The 20,439-nt window shown below is 29.3% G+C and overlaps 1 protein-coding gene across 1 annotated transcript in view; it reads right to left on the bottom strand.

Annotated features, from left to right (window-relative positions):
• Positions 1-20,439, bottom strand: part of LOC100568839 (intraflagellar transport protein 172 homolog) — a 110,000-nt gene that overhangs the window by 26,421 nt on the left and 63,140 nt on the right. The window contains exons 16-28 of the mRNA XM_003245979.4: positions 19,688-19,890; positions 17,365-17,522; positions 16,132-16,276; positions 15,838-16,028; positions 15,574-15,756; positions 14,062-14,208; positions 13,209-13,363; positions 11,204-11,384; positions 6,133-6,324; positions 5,378-5,495; positions 3,407-3,551; positions 2,009-2,216; positions 1,432-1,605 (exon numbers count right to left, since the gene is read on the bottom strand). Of these exons, the coding sequence (XP_003246027.1) occupies positions 1,432-1,605; positions 2,009-2,216; positions 3,407-3,551; positions 5,378-5,495; positions 6,133-6,324; positions 11,204-11,384; positions 13,209-13,363; positions 14,062-14,208; positions 15,574-15,756; positions 15,838-16,028; positions 16,132-16,276; positions 17,365-17,522; positions 19,688-19,890 (2,200 nt within the window). The remainder of the gene's footprint in view (positions 1-1,431; positions 1,606-2,008; positions 2,217-3,406; positions 3,552-5,377; positions 5,496-6,132; positions 6,325-11,203; positions 11,385-13,208; positions 13,364-14,061; positions 14,209-15,573; positions 15,757-15,837; positions 16,029-16,131; positions 16,277-17,364; positions 17,523-19,687; positions 19,891-20,439) is intronic.

The raw sequence follows: 20,439 nt of genomic DNA, 5'->3' as shown, positions 1-20,439 counted from the left end.
GATCAATTTGAAAACACATATTGTGAAACAAAGGCCTTGAATTATTTATGAACTTTGGGAGATCGAAATTCCCACGAGAACGTGGTCCGTTTTGTAAAGATGGTACCTTTTTTTTTACAACGTGTGGTATAATATGCTTAGGTAGGTATATTGTGAATTGCAGCTATCGTCGCAAGGCTGTATAATATGCAAAACCATTTACATTAGCACATTACAATAATATATATATATATGTGTGTGTGTGTAGTAATGATATAAGATGAGTAAATTTGAACAAATTTCGTGCGTGTGTGCACAATATTTCAATTCGATGATCTTGTTAAAATCGAGTCAACGAAAAACTACTTAGAGTAATGTTCTGGTATCAGTTGTATGAATAAAAAAAAAATAGGCTCGCAATCATACGATTTTGCTTTGAGCCGTTTATATTTTTCTATAGTATTATTATTACCCATGTAGTGTGTATTTTAATTGAATGCACCTATAGTTATAAAATGGACAATTTACGTTTTTGTAGGAATTGGTGACTTAAGGTATTATATCTGTTCTGTCGTGCTGATAAATAAGCAATGAATTTGCTAATGAAAATTCCTGTTTATTGAACATTGCATATTATCATTATTATGTGTCGCAGAGTAGAATAATAATAGAAAAACCACACTTTTAGCGCTAACACTATATGTACAATTTAATGATGTAATATTTCGTAATTTTTATTTTGCCGTGGGATAATGACGTGGTGCCTTCATGGCTACATAATATAGAATCCAGTAAACATCAACAGATTACAATAATTTATTGCGGTTGTTACTATGAGAGCATTTTTTGTTTTATTTTTTTGCTCAGTACCTAGTATTTTTTAATTTTATAGTAAAAAAATAAATAATATTAACGACTATAAAATGCTGAAAATTCTATGTTTTGAAAAGATGCAATAGATATAAGCTGATACGTATGCCATTAAAAATAAAAATGAAATATGAAACAGTAGGTAAATTTGTGTCGGATTAATATAAAAGTTTAAAAAATAGATCTTATGTGAATCAAACAATGACGTATTGTACCTACGTCCTACATACATTTAATTAAGTTTTTATATTATAATTCCTACAACTGGAATTGTTTTGAGATGAAATTTATCATACGCGTATATATTATGATACCTAATCACAAAAATATAAAGAAATATAATATGGGTTTTTTGATTATTTTTTTGATCAGTTTTCTGTTATTATAATAATAATAATAATAATAATAATAATAATATAATGTATGATTATAAAATATGTGCTTTAATAAAATGTCGCGTTTAATGATTTATTTGCGCTCGGACGTTTGCACGGGTTAACTCACTAAAATGAAAAAAAAAAAAAATAATACCCTGAAATAAATCAATAGTAATAATATATTGTGTATATGTTGATTTTATACCAATTTGAAAAACATATCTCTCAGCTTGGCCCAGATATCGTAGCTCTCTACTTTGTCCATCCCTCGTTTACTGAACACGTCTAATGCTATGCGTTTGTATATATTGAAATTCTGAGGAAAGGCCGGCACGTCATACTGCGTATATAAGTTTAATGCTTCAAAAGTATTACCTTCCTGAAAAATTAAATGCATAATATCCCGTTCATTAATATGTATATAATATTATTATGTGTTTTAATGAAAACAATATAATCGCAAATTCTTGGATTAATGAAGGGATTGTATTATTTTTATTATTTCGAAAACTTATACTGCTGAACAGTGTTTTACATTTGCACTTAATTTTGGTATTGCACCATTTAAGTGAGCCTATTATTAGTTGTTAACCAAACTGATATTTAATTATATTATATTTTTCCCAAAAAATGTTTATGTTTATTTTTTTGTATATTCTTCTAAACGATATTATAGTATTTTTATTGTTTTACGCCAACAGTAAGACACCAATCGACTGGATTTGGTATTAATTCGATCGACACGTTCACCATAAAATAAGTTTAATTTCAGCCTATTTTACCCTAAGCAAGTCCGTGGCGTATAACGCAATATATTTGTGGAGAACAACTTGTCCGTGTGGTCGGGCGACGTCCAAGCATTTGGACCACTGGCCCTGGGCTGATAACATGTCCAGTGCCTCTTCCACGTCCATGTCAGCCAACAATTGTTCTGGCTTTCCTTCCCTTTTAAGACTGTCTTTATAACATTCCGAGACATATCTTTCAAATCTGAAAATCAAATCATGCGTTTCACTTAATTTCTTTTGACGGTGTAATTAATTTAGTACGACGCTGCATTATGGTTTTGATCGTAATTCAATCTATTTTAAATGGGAAAAACAAAACACAATCAGAATTAATTATATTTGTTTTAGAGGATAGACAATATTATGGTCTCGGATCATACTATTAACCGAAATATTCGAAACGCACACATTATATACTTTTTCGCCAGTTAGGCGATTTACCTACGTTATCGCAGCACAATTTTGTCGAATATTCAGATTTTGCGTGCTCAGATGTAGAAATCACTATAGCGTGTTTATTATTTTAGAAATTATTGAAATTAATACGAAATATTAAAATGTAATTTCATATTTATAATATTATAATATATTTATAATAAAATGTGCAATGCTGGGCAAGTTAATGATTTTTTTTTAACTCAGTTAAGTTAAGTTAATATGCACCAATAACAAAAAGTTAAAAGTTATCTATATTTAAGTTAACTATAGGGTAACTCAGTTATGTCAAAAGTTAATACACACTTTTTATTAAGTTAAAAAAAAAGTTAATTTGTTTATACAACGCTGGCGTACTTAATTTTTTTCCAACCCAAAACTAAATTATAGACTAGTGTTTATACTTTGTACAGTATTTCCATATAGGTAAGTTAGATTCGAATGATATACATTTTTGACTTTAAAGTTTAAAAAATTTACGATACATATTTTTTGACATGAAAAAGAAATAGACTGAAAAAGTGAAATATAATTAAATTAAAAACAAAATAAAATAACTTAACTTACTTCTAAAAATGCAAAATTAACTTGTTAATTTCACGTTAATTAAAAAATAAATTTAGTAAGTTAAGTTAATGAAAAGCCAAATTAACTAGTTAAGTTAAAAAGTTTAAATTAAATTAACTTTTTAACTCGTTAATGCCCAATCTTGAAAATATGTAATTGTTTTCTTCACATTTTTTTTTTAAAGTATATATTAATATAAACGGGCTTAATAAAACTATCTAAATGCACATCAGATCATATAAATTTATAATTGCATTAGATTTTTTCTTCATTTAATTGCCACGCGTAGTTGATGATTTGCATAAATAATTATTGTGGTTCATTGAATACGGATTGTCACTTTGACGGATTAAAGATAATTAATGCATCAATAGAAATAATTCTACTTACGAAGGATCTAATTCAGAAGATAGTTTTCTGGCTTTAGACCAATAATCACCCGCAATGAATGCATCTATTGCTTCTTTCATCATATCGGCACACACAAACACTTTAGCTGCTAATAAGTATTCTTCGTATTCTATTAAACGCGGTCCTGTAAAAAAATCGATTTTTTAGTGATATTTCCCCGCCACAAATTACCCGATTCCTTATCAATATAAATACAATATTATAGTCTTATTGAGTATATTTGAATAATACAATAAGACGAAAATATAAGCTAAAAGTTTAACATAATATAGAGTGACCCACTTTACGCGCTGCGCTAATTGTTTGTTTTTTTTCTTTTTAATATTGATTTAAATAGTGGTTATTGTGTATTTTAAGAGTATTAGGTAAATTATGTACAATTTTGAGAACGATAAAAAAAATAATGACACTTTTTGTGCATTTTTATTAGGTTAACCGAACATAATTTCGGTTTTTTTTTGCCAACCAATAATCTAACCCAAATATTACTTCACTAAATATCGGCGTTGTATCATTTCCCACTTCAACACACGATAATACCACCATGTACAGTATACATCGATAAATAACGATATAAATATGTACTATGCCATTATGACATTTATTATTAACTAATATAGCATATAGGAACAACTACTAATTATATAGTCGTAATTGTTTCGCGAACGAAAGGAAATATTTGTTGAATTGAATATTTTCTTCAGAAAATGTTATCGTCGAACTGGTTATCAGGTCATTTTCCCAGACGACCGTTTTTGATTTCAGTCGTTGTAATATAATAATAATAATTATGACCATCGCGATGTTTATATATTATAAATCCGTTTCTTGTACTATTAGTCCATCGATTTTGAATTGTCAATACAATTTTCCGAAAATATCCGAACGTAAAATATTATAATAGGTATCATATTTGATTTAATTATGGTATGATAAAGCATGACGAATAAACAAGCATTGTTCCAGAAAACTGTTTTACATCGTGTATACATGTTATGCGTTAACAAAGGTTTATTGTTAATAAGAGTGGAATATAGTATCGTTATATAATATTATTATTATTGTTTGAAATATTAACCATGAAGCAATTTTACAGTTGTTTTGTACAGATTTCAGGCAAAAGTGCACGTATTATGTTTTGTATATCTACAATAATAATATTATTATTACTTTGAATGTTTAATGCTGGCTGACACTTCCAAACGAATTGCCATCCTTCCGCCACTTTGTACACGGTCGGTATCAGCTGGCGGCCCGTCGAAAATTAAATTATTAGCTGACCCGAATATATATAAAGCTTTCACACATTATAACTAGTACGTTTAACTGAATTATAAAAAGTGGTAATCTGTCATTTTGCTGATGTAATCCAATAAGATTAACGTTATTAAATCTTCAATTTATTTCCATTAATATGTATCGAAAAAGATTTATTTCGAGCTGGAAAATCTGCAGAAGAGGTGTTGGCGGCGGTGGAGGTATCGCGTAATAAATTGCGTGTCAAAATCGATTTGGAAAATATTCATCATTCTCCTTTGTAATTTCTAGCATTGGAAAAGGATAATGGGATTAATGATAACACTCAATTTATTTTACAAAGAGAAGACGGCGCTGCAACGAAGTTTGTATAAAAATATTAAATTACTCGTTAGTTGAATATAAATCGTATGATATTGTGTTCGTTTGAACGAATGAAAATAATATTAACAATACAATAAATTTATCTAATTGTTGTCGTATTTGTATACACACCCGAATACGTTTAAACCAGCGGCGTTTAAATATTTAAGTACCTACTAAATATTTCATTATATTGTTTTAAATTGAATGATATTATATATTTACGAGTTAAATCAGACGTTTTATCCACAGTCAATAACTTAACACGGCGTACGATAGAGTAAATACAATTTAAAAAATAAACTCACAACACAACCTTTCGGAACTTACCTAACTTTTTAGCGGCGTCCACACACTCCTCGCCGTCTAAGTATTTTAATGTCATTCGCGTCGCTTCGTTGAGCGTTTTTGATATAATACGGTCGTCCTTACAGTTGGTTGAAGTGACCTTTTCACACATATAAATATCTATTAATATTGTCTATGGGCAAAATTCAAAGAGACAACTCAATTGGAAAAATTTTCAAATTCTCGCTGTTGTTGGATATTGTCATGCGAGAATATATTTTTTACACTAAAATATTTTCAGAAGCTATAAAAACGTTCTTTACGTCTATGAAACTGTTTTTATATTATAAACAAAATAAATATATATAATGAATATTGTTATTTGATCAGGTAAATGTATTAATGATCCTACGAGTGTAAAAAGTTGATAGTTGATAATATTTGATAAGTAATACATTTTTTTCCGTACAGGTTATATTCATGCAGAGGGTCTATAAAAAATGATAATGTATATTGGAAACTAAATGCATATCGTATCGAAATAGATTGAGTAGTCTACTCGTCGTTTAAAAAAACAGCTAGTGACTCTGCGGGTATCTATACGGAAGTATGAAGCGTTCGAGAAGATGTTTTATTTTTGTCAAAATAGTTGCGATTGGAAAATTAATGAAAATAAAAACGACGCCTTTTGCCACGAACAATGAGGTTTGCAACACCAGCTACCCATACCGCAAAATAGAGTACGTAACACAATAATAATTAATGTACAATGATTTCGTTGAGTGTATATTGTATACCTTGAGCAAACAGTCTATGGCCGTTTTGAATTCTCCATTCTGCTCCCACTGACTGGCCTGCGCGAACAGACTGTTAATGTCTCTGGTCACTCTGGCGCCACACTCCCTGTCGTACTCGGCTTGCACCTCGTCTAGTTTGGCCGGCAAGTATTCACGACACGACTTCAACGCTTCCACCCACATACCCTTTTCCTGTAACACCATAACCATACACACGTCATTTTAATTATTTTATTTTAATTTCTTATTAGTAAATGTATTTTATATATTATCTTCTGAAACGGCGAATTCACGCAAATACCTTGTGTTATATAGTTATAGGTATTGCCTACGTTATTTATTTATTTATTTATTTAACGGACGTTGTATAAATTAGATAAAAAAAATATTAATAATATTAAAGATAAATGTATACAAGATAACATATTAAATTAATTATACAATAAAGAGAAATAAAGATAAAATATAAAAGTTTATAATAATAAGTATTAAGATATTAAGTGATAGAGAAAAAAAAATCTAAATTATTTACTGAATTTTCACCAGACAATAAAATATTTATAGGTGTACAAGACATATAATTTTGTGTGTAAGGTTTTGTAATTACAACTGTGTGTGTTTGTGTGTGTGAAATTATGTTAGGCATGTTGAAACAATCTAGAATGGTCTATTTGATAGATTGGGTTTTGTATGTATCTTTGCCTTCATTTTGTCTTTAGTTTTTAATATTATATAAGTACAAAAATTACACTTAAAATTTTTTTTGAAAAAATATATGGCCCGTAGGTAATTTGAGTTTGAGATCACTGGTCTAGGACATTATGATTATGAAAAATAATATACTAAAAGAAAGGAATAAGCCAACTACGTTTAAAACACTATACTTAATACCACGTATAAGAAGAAACAGTAACGTTAACGATCAACGGGCCCCAAGAGATATTAACTGAAATATTCTAATGAACGAGTTAATTTGAAGACTAAAATAATTGTAATTTTTATGACGTTCATAAATTCATCTAATCAAGTTAAAGATGACTTACTTCTCATGTCACGTAAAATATATTAACCTAGACTTGAGGTTTCGTGTTTTATCATGTCACGATAATCATATTTAAAGTTATGTCTGCTTAGCCAGAGTTAACTTTTAAAAAATATCCATTTTAAGCAACTGAAAATTCAACTGATTTAAAGTATAACAGATTATTTAATGCATTTTTACTCACAATTGCTCTTTATATATTTTTTCCAGAACTGTAAATACTTATTATTTATATATTTGTATTTAGGTACATTTGCCGAGATCCGTGATTATTATAGTAATATTGGTTAAATATTATATGCCATTATTATACACATACATTTTAAAAATAATTATAATTTAATAATTTTACTGTAAGTGCAGCTCAGCTAAAATGTTTTTTTTTGCGTTGTTCACATTCGTTAATCGAAAATATGTTGTGGATGTGTAAAGTGCATAATATTATAAGAACAACAAGTTCTAAACGGTTTACTAAAATGACTATAAAAATCGTGTATGTTAAGTTAAATCGAAATTAGTAACCTTTACAATTATTTTCAAACAACTGTGTATGATAAATATACATTAAAATAAATATAACTGAATGAAACTTCCAATGCCATGTCAATTTGGTATAACTTGTATTTTATTTTATACAAAATGTAGGTAAGTATATAATATATTAATATATATCATACATAAACCGTTTTAAACATGTACTATTATATTCTCAGTAAAAACTTTTTTTTTTTTTTATTAACGAGTTTGTCAGGTCATTAAGCATTAATCTTTGCTTATGCTTCGGCGAAAATTCATTAATAATAATTATTTTTAACCCTTCACCGATTGCATGTGACGTTTTTTTCGTTGACGATTTAACAGATCAGTATTTAACGTACCTACATATTTTGTTATATTCCGAATCGTTTTACATAATCATATTATATTATAATACGTATTAAACTAACAAAGAAAGTATATAGTTTTCGATGTTGCATATGCATTTTGAGAGCTAAACTCAATTAGTCACATTGGAAGCTAAATAAATAAATAAATGTCAACACATGTAATTTCAATTTTAAATTCTTAAACAAATCATACTACTTAATGGTTTATTAATATTTATTATAATTCATTATAATTAATTATAGTGCATGTTCTATACATACACTATAGAAAAGCCAAATTTTCAAATAGATACGATTGCACAACTGTCACCTATCCAAACCTAAAATTATTACTAACCAGTGTTTGTTTGACTATATACCTACTAAAAAACAAAATCACCTGGTAGTATTATACTTTATTATATTTATCCATTTCAGTAACGTAATTTATTAGGTAAAATTATGTTTAAAATATGCATTTTACTATACATATGGCGTTCTCCGTCGTTATTTATAGCTTTTGATTCGCTTTGGAGAAAAAAGTACTCATAACCATGTTGTTTAGCTTGCTATTTTTGTTAAAATAAGTTTAAAATGTATATGATATTACATATAATATTATATTTTTAAATTATAAATATTTTAATCAAAATTAAATTCAATAGTACACATTTTTTGAATTCAGCAGATTTATACAAGGTGTAACAGAAAGACTTGACCAAAAAAAAAAAAATTTATGCTACTAAAACGTATGACAAAAATTGTTAAATTATATGATTAGTAAATAGTTTAAGAAATATACCCATGTTAGCAAATTTCCAAAAATTATATTTTTAAAAAAGTTATTGCGTTCCAGATTAATTTAATCGAAAAGTTATTGATATTTTAAAAAATTCTAAAAAATAAGCTACTTGCTTTAGATAAATTTTTTACCATCCAAATCATTCTTATAATCAGATTCACAAATTGACTATTTTGAATTTATTCAAAAAGATTTAAATCAAATTTAAATTTTTTTATTTTAGGTAATAAAAAATAAAAATAATTTTTTTTTTATTACACGTGTAGCGCAAATGGCTATAAATTATATATAAAAAAGTTTTAAAATATTGATTAGAACAAAAGTTATCCCAAAAGTCAGTTCTATCTGTTACACCCTGTATATTAATATTGTGAATGAGTTTATATTTCACGTACAGCGCGTAATGTACTAATATATGAATATATGGTTCATATTATGATCTAAATAATGCAAAAACTATCTAATGCAGCGTATTTTCGAATGAACTTGGTTTCCGAACAAATGTGTTCATCTTTAACGATCATATTTATTCAACGAGGGCTATTGATACTAATTTATATCATCCGAGAAGCCGACCTTTCATAAAACCTATAAGGTTATAAAAGTTTAAATAGATAAGAAATAACCTTAACCCAATGATATTTCATGATTTGTATTTCGTTTGATTTATTGATCTTTATTAGCTGGATGTTTCAATGCATTCGTTTATCGAAATATGTTCTTTTTGTAAGTCCGCTCAGAGCAACGATGACGAGCATATAACGATGTTAAAATCATAATTTTAATGCTTCATCTATTATCACGCGCAATGGATTTATTTCTTGACCAAGCAAATGCTTCAAGGCACCATTCAGGCGAAAAATTCGGTAAAAACGTGTCGATGAAAAATACGTATCTCATTTACCAAATACATTCAGATTTTTTTTCTCTGTGCACCCGATCATGTGTACATAGCTCATTCGTTTCTATCGATTTATTGATGCCTGTTTACACAAACATTATACTCGTGTGTGGTATTGTATGTATCTAAATAAAAAAAAATGCATTATGTTTTTAGGACCAAGTATAAAATATGTATTGTGAAATACTAGCAAGAGACTTATTGCTATAGACACAACATTAAAACTATTTTGTGCAAGTTTTTTTTCGTAAAATATATACTGCTGGAATAGTTTGCTGTTATGTTCATAAACACCTAAATAATTTTAGTACGGTGATTTGAATTTATAACCGATATCACTTCAAATATATTATGTAAAATAACTGAAACAAATGTGTTTAGTTGGTTGTTTTTGAATAAAAAAAAAACAAAGCGTTGGAATAGCTTAAAAAATATTTAGTTAGTAAATAATTATTAAACTAACCAGAAATGATTTTTTATTTACAATGTAAATCTCTATAAATATATTAAGGGAAAATTTGTTTTAAAAGAAAAAAATACTTATGTCTTCAACAGTGCTTAATGGCATTGTTTCATAAAAAATGCATAAGAAAATATATATAATTTACTAAAAATAACTACCATCGTGTCATTCATCACTACAAATATAGTTCTGTTCATGACGGTTTAATTTTTAAAGTACTTAATTTTTTCATGCATTTATTTATGTAAGTTATTCGGTTTGGTAAACATTATTTTTTATATATTATATATATATTATATACCTATTATAAGATTATGTTTTTGGGCAAAATAGCTTTGATAATAACAAAGTACCTACTATAGTTTAATATTGTTCTATTATATGAAAATATATATCAGTTTGGTTTGAATGTAGTTACGTAGTGCGTTTTCCTTATTTATTTTGATTTTATTTACTGTACGATTTTTAATTGAAAATACATGTATTATATTTGCTATTTTTATTTTAATACGTGTATCCTACTTACAAATTAAAAGAAGAAAATTGTGAAGTTACGTCATCGACCTACCATATTGTACACATTTAAACAGAGTTTGTTCATAGTATTAATAGCGATCGCCTTAACTAGATTAATGTGCGTACAATAACTCACCGAGAAGAGTTCATCATATCCGGACTAGTATTATATTGGTTTTTATTTTCAGTTGCACGCGTTGTAACTGACCTCCGGTGACCGCACGTAGAGTCCTTATTTATTGTTTACTTAATAGTGTAACTGTTGGACAAGGATATTATAATTTCGGACCTAATACCTAATACCATTGGACACGTGCATATCAATTACGAATCGCAACCCAAAATCCGTACAATATTCCGTATAATAATATTATAATATTATATTAAATTGTCGTGCTACTATATATTATACTGGTCACGCGTTATACCTGCAGCAGTGAACCGTTCTACAATAACGATATTAATAATAATAGTATTATACCTGATATTGTTTGACGATGAGTTCGGGTTTGTGACAACGTAACATCAACGCCTCGAACCGCGGATAATTGGCCGCTTCGAACTCCACCTTGGCCCTGGACAGAAGCACGTCGGACATGGAACTTTTGTCGTGCTGTTCGGCCACTCGCTCGGCGTTGTCCCAATCCTGGTTGTGTATGTACCTGCGTGCATCCCGAAATGACGACGTGTGTGGTATTTTAAGGGTAGGTGCGTTTTAAAGCGCACCGTTATAACTCATATCACGGTGCCTAAAATAATGCTACACGGGGATGTGATTCACCTCCTCCCCCCACCAGGAATGATTACGCCCAATGTTTCATATTTTCAGCCCGGGAGCTAAGCGATTTAGATACAATGTCGAAAAAAGCCATCTCGCGGGTAACAATGTAAAATATGTGCAGGAAATAAGGCCGATTGCCGTTTGAAACAAAAAAGAAGTTGGTATCGTAACAGAAGGACGCGTCTAGTCCCATAATGTGTCCGCGTCTAGCGGAAAAATCTAAATACATATTTGATAATACTATACATGGTGTTCTCATATATTGAGTGAAAAATTCCAAAAATCATAATCTCAATAAATGTACTGTTACAGGGCAAAAAATGGGAGGGGTGGAATATAATATTACGATATTAAACGCACTCAGATCGGCATTTCCGACTGTCGTTACGACCAGGCACGGATCCAGAACAAAGATCTGGGGAGGGGGGGGCAACAATTTTTTTACAACATAAATCCAATTATAATAAAATTTTATACCTTACTAAAAATGTTGTCATAATAGTAGGTATAGGTATAATCAATGTGATTAATAAACTATTGATTATCTATATATATAAGAATCTAACTTGATTTTGGAGACGAAGGAAACCGGTTTGTTTGTTTATTTATTATTGTTTTTATTATTATTATTAATTATTTATTTATATGTTTGCACTTGCATTTTTCCATTTGAAATATAATATATTATTCATTGAACAAATAATTTATTGTTACATTTTTTTCTACCTTATTTCTATTCTATAATAAACAGAATAAAAATTAAACACTCCAGTGGTTGAATTCAAAATGTAGGATATATAATTTTTAGAAATTAGGAATAACAATAACTACAATATGTAATTATATTATATGTATACTGTATAGCCAAAAAATAGTCATATGTTTTTGAATTAAATAATAAAAAAATAATTTCTTCCAAAGGAAGGTCGGGCAGCTAGTTTAATATATAAAGTGACAATGTGAAAAGAAGATTAGATTTTGTTTATTTGTTACTTAATATAATATATTTATATTTATAAAAAAAATAATTCTGGGGGGCCTGGGCCCCTAAGCCCCCCCCCCTGGATCCGTCCCTGGTTACGACGAGTTATGACAGAGTATGTATACGTCTTTCCACAACATTATAGCGTATTACAAATATCATACGCACTAATCGGCGTTTCTACCGCCGCCGCAACTTCGAGTCGTCTTGGTTAAGTTGTCTCCCAGTTGTGTATATGTACATGCGCGCACATCCCGAAATGACGACGTGTCATTTTTTAAGGAGGTTACGTTTTAAATCGCACCGTCGTAACACATAACGCGGGGTTCACAATATTTCTACAAGGGATTGTGATTCACTCCCTCCCCCCAGAATGCTCAATTTTCCATATTATTAATGTTGATAAATTTACTGTGATTTTTTTTAATTATTTTAGATTCTTCGAGTTGAGCGATTTAGATATTGATACATCGAAAAAATTCATCTCGTTAACAATTTATAAAATATGTACAGGCAATAAGGCCCATACCCGTTCGAAAAAAAGGCGTTCGAAGTCTCCGGTAAAATTAAAAATCTATAAGACAAAATGAGATTATTGCCTACTCAATCAAATATCTGAGGGGGCAGTTTCCACCCCTCAAATTACGCCTATGTTTAAAAATATTTACCAATTTAATAGTTTTTGTGAGAGTAAACCTACACCCACACAACAGTTCTACTTACATTAATACCGCTTCTTTGGGTTTCATCCCAGCAACAAAATTTTTTTCCGCTTCCTGGAATTTACCATCGTCTTCAAGCACGAGAGCGTATTTATAGTGCACATCGGTCAAACGCTCTGCACCTCCTGAACGAGCCAATTCGAACGCAAATTCAAACTATTTGGGAATGAAGTCAGTGTTATTTTTTGGAACTTACCTACATGGTTATAAGTTTCTTAATACTATAGTCCTTCATACAAATATATTAATTGTACCGTTATAACAAATAAATATTTTACGTTAATCGATATTTTTCGATGATTAATAAAACTTTAATTTAAATTTAGGTTTGTATTAACCAAATATATATAAAATAATTGTTTTAATTTAATTTTAATTATTTAAAACGATTCCGAGACTCATAAATAATTCAGATTGCAAATTGTTCGTTATTTAAATAAATAAGAGTATCGTGTCATTTTATAATAGTATTCATTTAAAATTATTTTTATTTAAAAAATTTAAATTTGTCAAATTATCAGTTAAGTTATAAGTATTACAATAATTTTATAATATAATAACTAGTATTTTATCAACTTTAAAAAAATATTAATAATTATTACATTTTAAAGTTGTAAACTGTCCAGAAATAATACATTCCTATAAGTACGTACAACTATTTGGTTTTAAATATTATATTTATTTTAACCTTCTAACAAAGTTATATAACCATTAAATACATATTATACATGAATTCATTATTTTCGATTACGATAAATTAGGTATAATTTAATTATAATATAGAATATACCTACGGTGGATTGGCAACTGTATTTGAATGATTTATTAATTATTATTTATCACTATTTAATTACTTGATAACTATCACTGGCATGATCGATACACTCGTTTAGTAGACCAAGGCGGTTCAGTAACTTAATAGCCGAATCTCCACCCAACGATTTGGCCCACAAAAAAGCCACTTGCTCGGCCGCGTGTTCTCCGCCGTTGTTTTTTGCAATCTAAAAATATATTAAATTTATATTTCATGAGTAATTCACGAGGAGTTAGTTGTACCTACACAACTTTAGAAATAACTTTATCGGAAATAAACATATTAATATGTTGATATCGAAGACGCCCACTATACCCGTTTTTATATTACAGTGATGTTAAACGAAATCACAATATTTACTCTTAATATCGGAGACCATAATATTGTTTTCAATATTTAACGAGACCATTTTTGAAAATAATAACATTATCAGTGTAGTAGTTTCTCTCGCATGGAATGATTAATAAATCATTAAATTTCCAATATTATGTTGATAACATATTCACTGTCACTGTCACGTAAAATCGGATTGATATCAAGATTTTTTTACGATCTAAATTATTTTTACAACAAAAATATTGGGTATGTTTGTAACGGGAATTCATATTTTATATAAATATGTTGATATTATTAAACTGCATTGTGAGATAATTACAGCGATACGATATAATGTACGAACCTCTAATTCTCTACAGTCATAGTCTGTATAGTTCCATTACTTGTGGTTTTTGATGCTTGATGTAAAGGTATCAAAAGGAACGATTGAAATTTGAGAATATATTGTCTCTGGATTTATTAATATAAGAGAGGTGTTCTTGGAGATAGAAATTTTGTAGCTATGTAAAAGGATACGTCAGTGCTGTGATGTATGTCATTTACTCCGTTACCATGTATATACCACAGTTTTAGGTGGAATAGTTGTCGATAGTGCGTAGTGATATTATTATTATACTTTCATAATCTATATCAACCTAACCTAACTTGACCTACATTATAATAAATTATTGAAGATTTTATATTATAATATTATTTATAATTACCTTTTAGTATTTTTAAGATTAGATTAGATTTTTATTTATTTATTTTTCCATTTTTATCGCTCCAAATCCCATGATAATAATATTAAAAACGGCCGAAATAAGTATCATTCATCCTAATCATTATTTAATTCGTAAAAGATAATATTGTAAAACGAAAATCGTCGATTAATTATTACGACTATTATTATCATTGAACGTGGCTGTTGAAACCTACACCGCACACACACCCGCTATGGCCGAGATTAAATTAATCACAATATGATTATAATAGTAATGCGATTCAGACGCGGCTCAGAGTGTTAGAACACTCGGCCGTTCATAATACTAACTGTCCAACGATCGTAAACTCTGTTGACTTGCATTCCACGATTTAATATTATTATGCAAACAAAATGTTGAGTACAACACGCACTTACATATTATGATATTGTATTAAATTTTACGCGAGATGCACGTTTAAACGGCACTATAAAATGGCGTATAGGTGTGGAGACCAGATGATAGGTACGTACCTTATACGCTTCCTCCCACATGTCCAACGATCGATACATTTTTACCGCAAGTTTCCATTCTCCGGCCTGGACGAAATGGTGCTCGGCCGCCCTGTAGTTGCCCCGAGTCTCGCACTCGTGAGCCAAATGGACGTGGGTGGTGCTCACTAAATCACTGTGGTACTTGCTCACGAGAGACATCATCTAATGAACGAAACGTAAGGTTTGCCTTAGGGTACGCCCACTGTGCAGTGGGTGAATGTAAACGTTGAAACGCATACGCACCTCGTCGTACCGTTGACAGTTCTTGTACATGTTGATGGCCAGATCCACTTTGTCCAAAGCCAAATAAAGCTTTTCCGCTTCCTTGATTCGACCAGTGTTTTCTAACTTTTTGCCATAAGTTTCCAGTTCTTCGCTCAAGTCTGTCAGCGTCGGATTGTTCTTTAGGAGCTTGTGCGCCTTCTCCCAATTTCCTGCAGCGGACACGTATAACGACGCCGTTTGAATATCAAACGGAATACTTACAGGTAGTGTTTTCATCGTTTACAAAATATTTAATAAATAAATTCAATTTACCTGTTTCTAGATACAGCTGTATGGCCTCCCTGTGCATTCCACATTCCATGTAGAGTTTCTCAGCGGTCTTGTAGTCATTAACCGTTTTAAAATGTTCAGCCAAATGGGATCCGTATTTGGTTACTAATGTTTTGTCTTCAATTACCTGCGATATAAATATTGATATAAAACTTAATATTATAATATTTATATTACGTTTATATTATAAGTTATGTTGCTATAAAATATTATAAAACATTTATAAAATGTTCGAAACTATCGATTTTTCGTCAAACAGCAAGTCAGATTAAAACAATTATTACCTACCTACCTACCAACGTTGATGTTTCAACACCTCGTTAAAAATGTGGTGTGTCGTATATAACAAATATGCTATAACAATTATAGTTAATTTGATTTCCTTGAAATAAATTATCAATCAACTTATGATAATATTGATGTTTAAACAATATAAAAAATGCATCATATTTACCTGAAATTTCCACTGCCCTTGAATTAGAGGTAAGTTTTATATTTTTATACAAACAAGTTGTGCTAGAAAATTATTTTGATATATGAAACGGTAATAGTTTTGATAACAAAAATGAACTATAATTAAATTACATATATTTTTAATGCATATTATATTCAGTCAAGCATGAATTTGTTTTAAATTATACGAAATATTCTTATTTATTTTCATTAATAATAATTCATTTTCCCTTTTACTTTTTATTAACTTTCCATTTAAATAAATTACATCATTGTATATTCAACTCAAATATTTATATGGTTATTTTTTAATGATTATAAATCATTTTTGTTGTTTATAAGGGTTTTGCAATTTTTAATCATAAATTTATATTCTTAATCACTATATATTATATCTAATACATGTCTACCATATAAGTATTAAACGATATCTAATGTTTTAATTAATATTAAATAATAAATATATTTCTTGTAGGTACAATTATTAGTAAATATTAACAATAATGTGGTAATACCTGAAATTCTGAAATACTTGTTTTCAATTACCTACTTTGTAATACACTGAATTCGATTGAGTTCATATTGTTATATATTATTAATTTTATATTTAATCAACTTACATACAGTTACCTTACTTACCTTTGATCACAATAATATAACAAGACAGATGAATCCGTTTGATCATTTAACACCAGATGTTTTTGTCATTATAATTAAACAATAGGTGTGCTAAAGTCAAACATAGAAAGGTATGATATTCACCTGCATAATTTGCATTGATTTCTTCCATTGTCTGGCACCAATGGCAGCTTCTAAGGCCTTTACTGTATTTCCGGCTTCGATATAATGAGAGATAGCAGCGTCTTGTTGTTTCTGGCATACTAAGAAATCACCCCATTTTTCTTCTAAAGAAACTACCTCTGAAAATGTATTTAACAATAATAAAGCTCAGAGGGTTTAATATATTTCGATGCTGTAATATTATAAATATTTTAGTTAATTGATTGTGTAAAAGGTCTCCCTTAACGTGATAGTATACACATATTGCATAATATACATTGCGTCGTAATAACAAATTATTTAATTCTAACATTATTAAGTGTAATAATACTATTACAACACATAAATGTATATAGCATTAATGAATATTATAGTACGTTTGAAATAATATTTAACTCGGGCGTATGACGGCGTAGTGTATAGGCAAAACAGGTACACGAAACCGATTTCTTCATTTTACGGTAGGTAGGTACCTACCAAATTTATGGAGCTCAAACGAAAAAATGTACAACAAAATAAATGAAAGCTTTCAATAAAAAAATAATACATTCATACTTATGTAGTTTTTATAAATATCATAGGTTATGGCATGTCATTATCAGTTGATAGTTTGTAATACAAATAAAAATATGAGTACCTAGAATATGATAGTTGGCACACGTGTGTAAAATGCATTGAAGGAACATTGTATGTGAAATAGAAAAAAATGACATTCACAAAATAATTATCTAATAAAGAATTAATAACTAAATTGTATTGATATATTATATTATTTAACATTTACGTAATTTGTAAATTAATTTCAAAAAGAAATATCTGAAAAACTATTGAGAAATTTAAGAAATTTTTTGTAAGTATAGTAAGATTACCTAATATAATATTATAAGTCCAATTCTTAAAACCTAAAAGTACATATTGTATCAAATGACATATAAATATTTTAATATGAAGTACCTGTTATTTATTTGAAAGAATGTTTGGCAAGTGGTAACGATTTTTTGTTGTCGATTAAGAGTGCAAAACAATTCAAAGTTGTGTCATTTTCTCTATTTGTTTTATAACTTCTTGATGGGTAAAATTTATTTAAATATCCGATGTATTTTGTGTGTATCTATTAATCTATTGTGTACTAATATTAATTTATTACTCTTTTTAATTATTTATTGATTTAATTTATTTTATGGCATCGTAATAATACCTACCAATTATCTATCATGAAGAATATTTACTTAACATTGAATAATTGAGATAATTTATATAATTTTTAGATGGTAAAAAATAATTACAGTTATGGAGTGTGTACGAATTTGGTCCAGGTGAATAAAATATTTTGTCTTAATTGGGTCCGTATAAAATTATTTATCTTATCGTAAAATGATGCACAAATATACATGAGTTCCGTAGTTTCTGAATTTAGGATGTTCATAAAAAAAAATTCAAGTTTACCTCATCTATTTTTTTTTGTTCTTCCATTCTCATCATCAGATGCAGTTGAACATTTTCAAACAAATGTAATCATTTATCGATAAATTATATTCATCAGGGAACAATAAATTCCCTCCAAAATATTACGGTCTGAATTTAAACTTTCAACATTATGAGGTAAAATGTATGTGAGAATCCTTTCATTCATACTTAAATTTCACATTTTCACACACAATGTCTGTTTGAAATGGGAAAGAAAATGTTTTTTTTTAGGGACCCGAATGGTGTATAATGATTTTTAACTAGATGCCAAACTACTGGTACACTAGCTATGCTTTTTAACATTGTCCAGACTAGTGCAATATTATGATTTTTAACATTGAACCAAATTAGTAAACATTTGAATCCAAACTATATGCACTGCATTTTTGAGTCAATGATAGAGAACATATTATCTATCATGAGTGTACACTATTCGTATCTACATATTATATCAACTGCGAATAGTTCCTTAAACAATTTTTTTTTTAAATAATTGCCATTAATTTATATATTTTATTAAATTGTATGCATTTAATGCTGCTTGTAATATTTTTTACAGCAACAATATGAGCCAAAATCTAATCCAACCCTAATGCACTTGAAATCGGTCAACTGGAAATATTGATATATTATGAATTAGGTATTATGTAATAGTTTTGTAAGTCTCGCTCTTCCTAAGATTAGTACCTAATTACGCTACGGGAAAATGTTTTCCAAAGTTATCCATCAAGACTTTCGCGGATGGAACGAAAAAAAAAAAAAAAAAGTAATTGTGTTTTGTCCGCGGCGCACACGATGTCGTTCGTCGATAACGTATATAATGCACACACACACCCACCTGACGGAGAAACGAATCTGGCCAACTCCACGGCTTTTGCGTATATGTTTCCTCTGCAGTAGAACTCCATAGCCTTGCCCGGATTCCCCTGTGATTGACAAAGTTCTCCTGCAACGTGATAGTTTTCCAGCCTCAGCAGTCCCGACAGTACTTTTTCCACGACCGAATCGTCGGCCAAAAGTTCCGGGTCGTCTTGAACGAGCCTGTGCACGATTTCGTTTCGAATTAGATTTTTATGACGTCACGCTCGCGCGTAGTGCAGAGCCCTGCCAGCGGTATTACACTACGCAAGCAAAAACCGATTTCGGTGCTCGTAACAGTCATAATAATATTACCGCGGCCGTATCACATAAATAATAATATTGCCCATATTTTAATAATGTTATCGTGTTCTACAGTGCTGCGAGAGAGAAATAAACGAGTGATATCGGTCGGCGAACTGCCCGACTATATACTTTCATAGGTACTTTTTCAAACGACGTGATTTAAATAATATCATCGAGCACACCATTTTATACGTGAGATGAAATAATGCGAAGAATAATAGTCGAAAACATGCGATATCCTTTACAAGGAATATCTAAACAAGACGTATAATAATGCACGAGTGTACTTATTGGAATTCGATTATACCTGCAGAAGTTTACAAAAAGTTAATGGATTGTGCGAAAAATCGATTAACTTATTTTTCCTACGGGTAGAAACTTTTTTACCGTATTGTTATTAAAAATAATATATTTTTGTATTATATG

The sequence above is a fragment of the Acyrthosiphon pisum genome, chromosome A1 (genome assembly GCF_005508785.2).
Source record: "Acyrthosiphon pisum isolate AL4f chromosome A1, pea_aphid_22Mar2018_4r6ur, whole genome shotgun sequence".
Lineage (NCBI taxonomy): Eukaryota > Metazoa > Arthropoda > Insecta > Hemiptera > Aphididae > Acyrthosiphon > Acyrthosiphon pisum.
The sequence above is the reverse complement of the archived record's forward strand: the minus strand, read 5'-3'. Positions and strand labels throughout refer to the sequence as shown.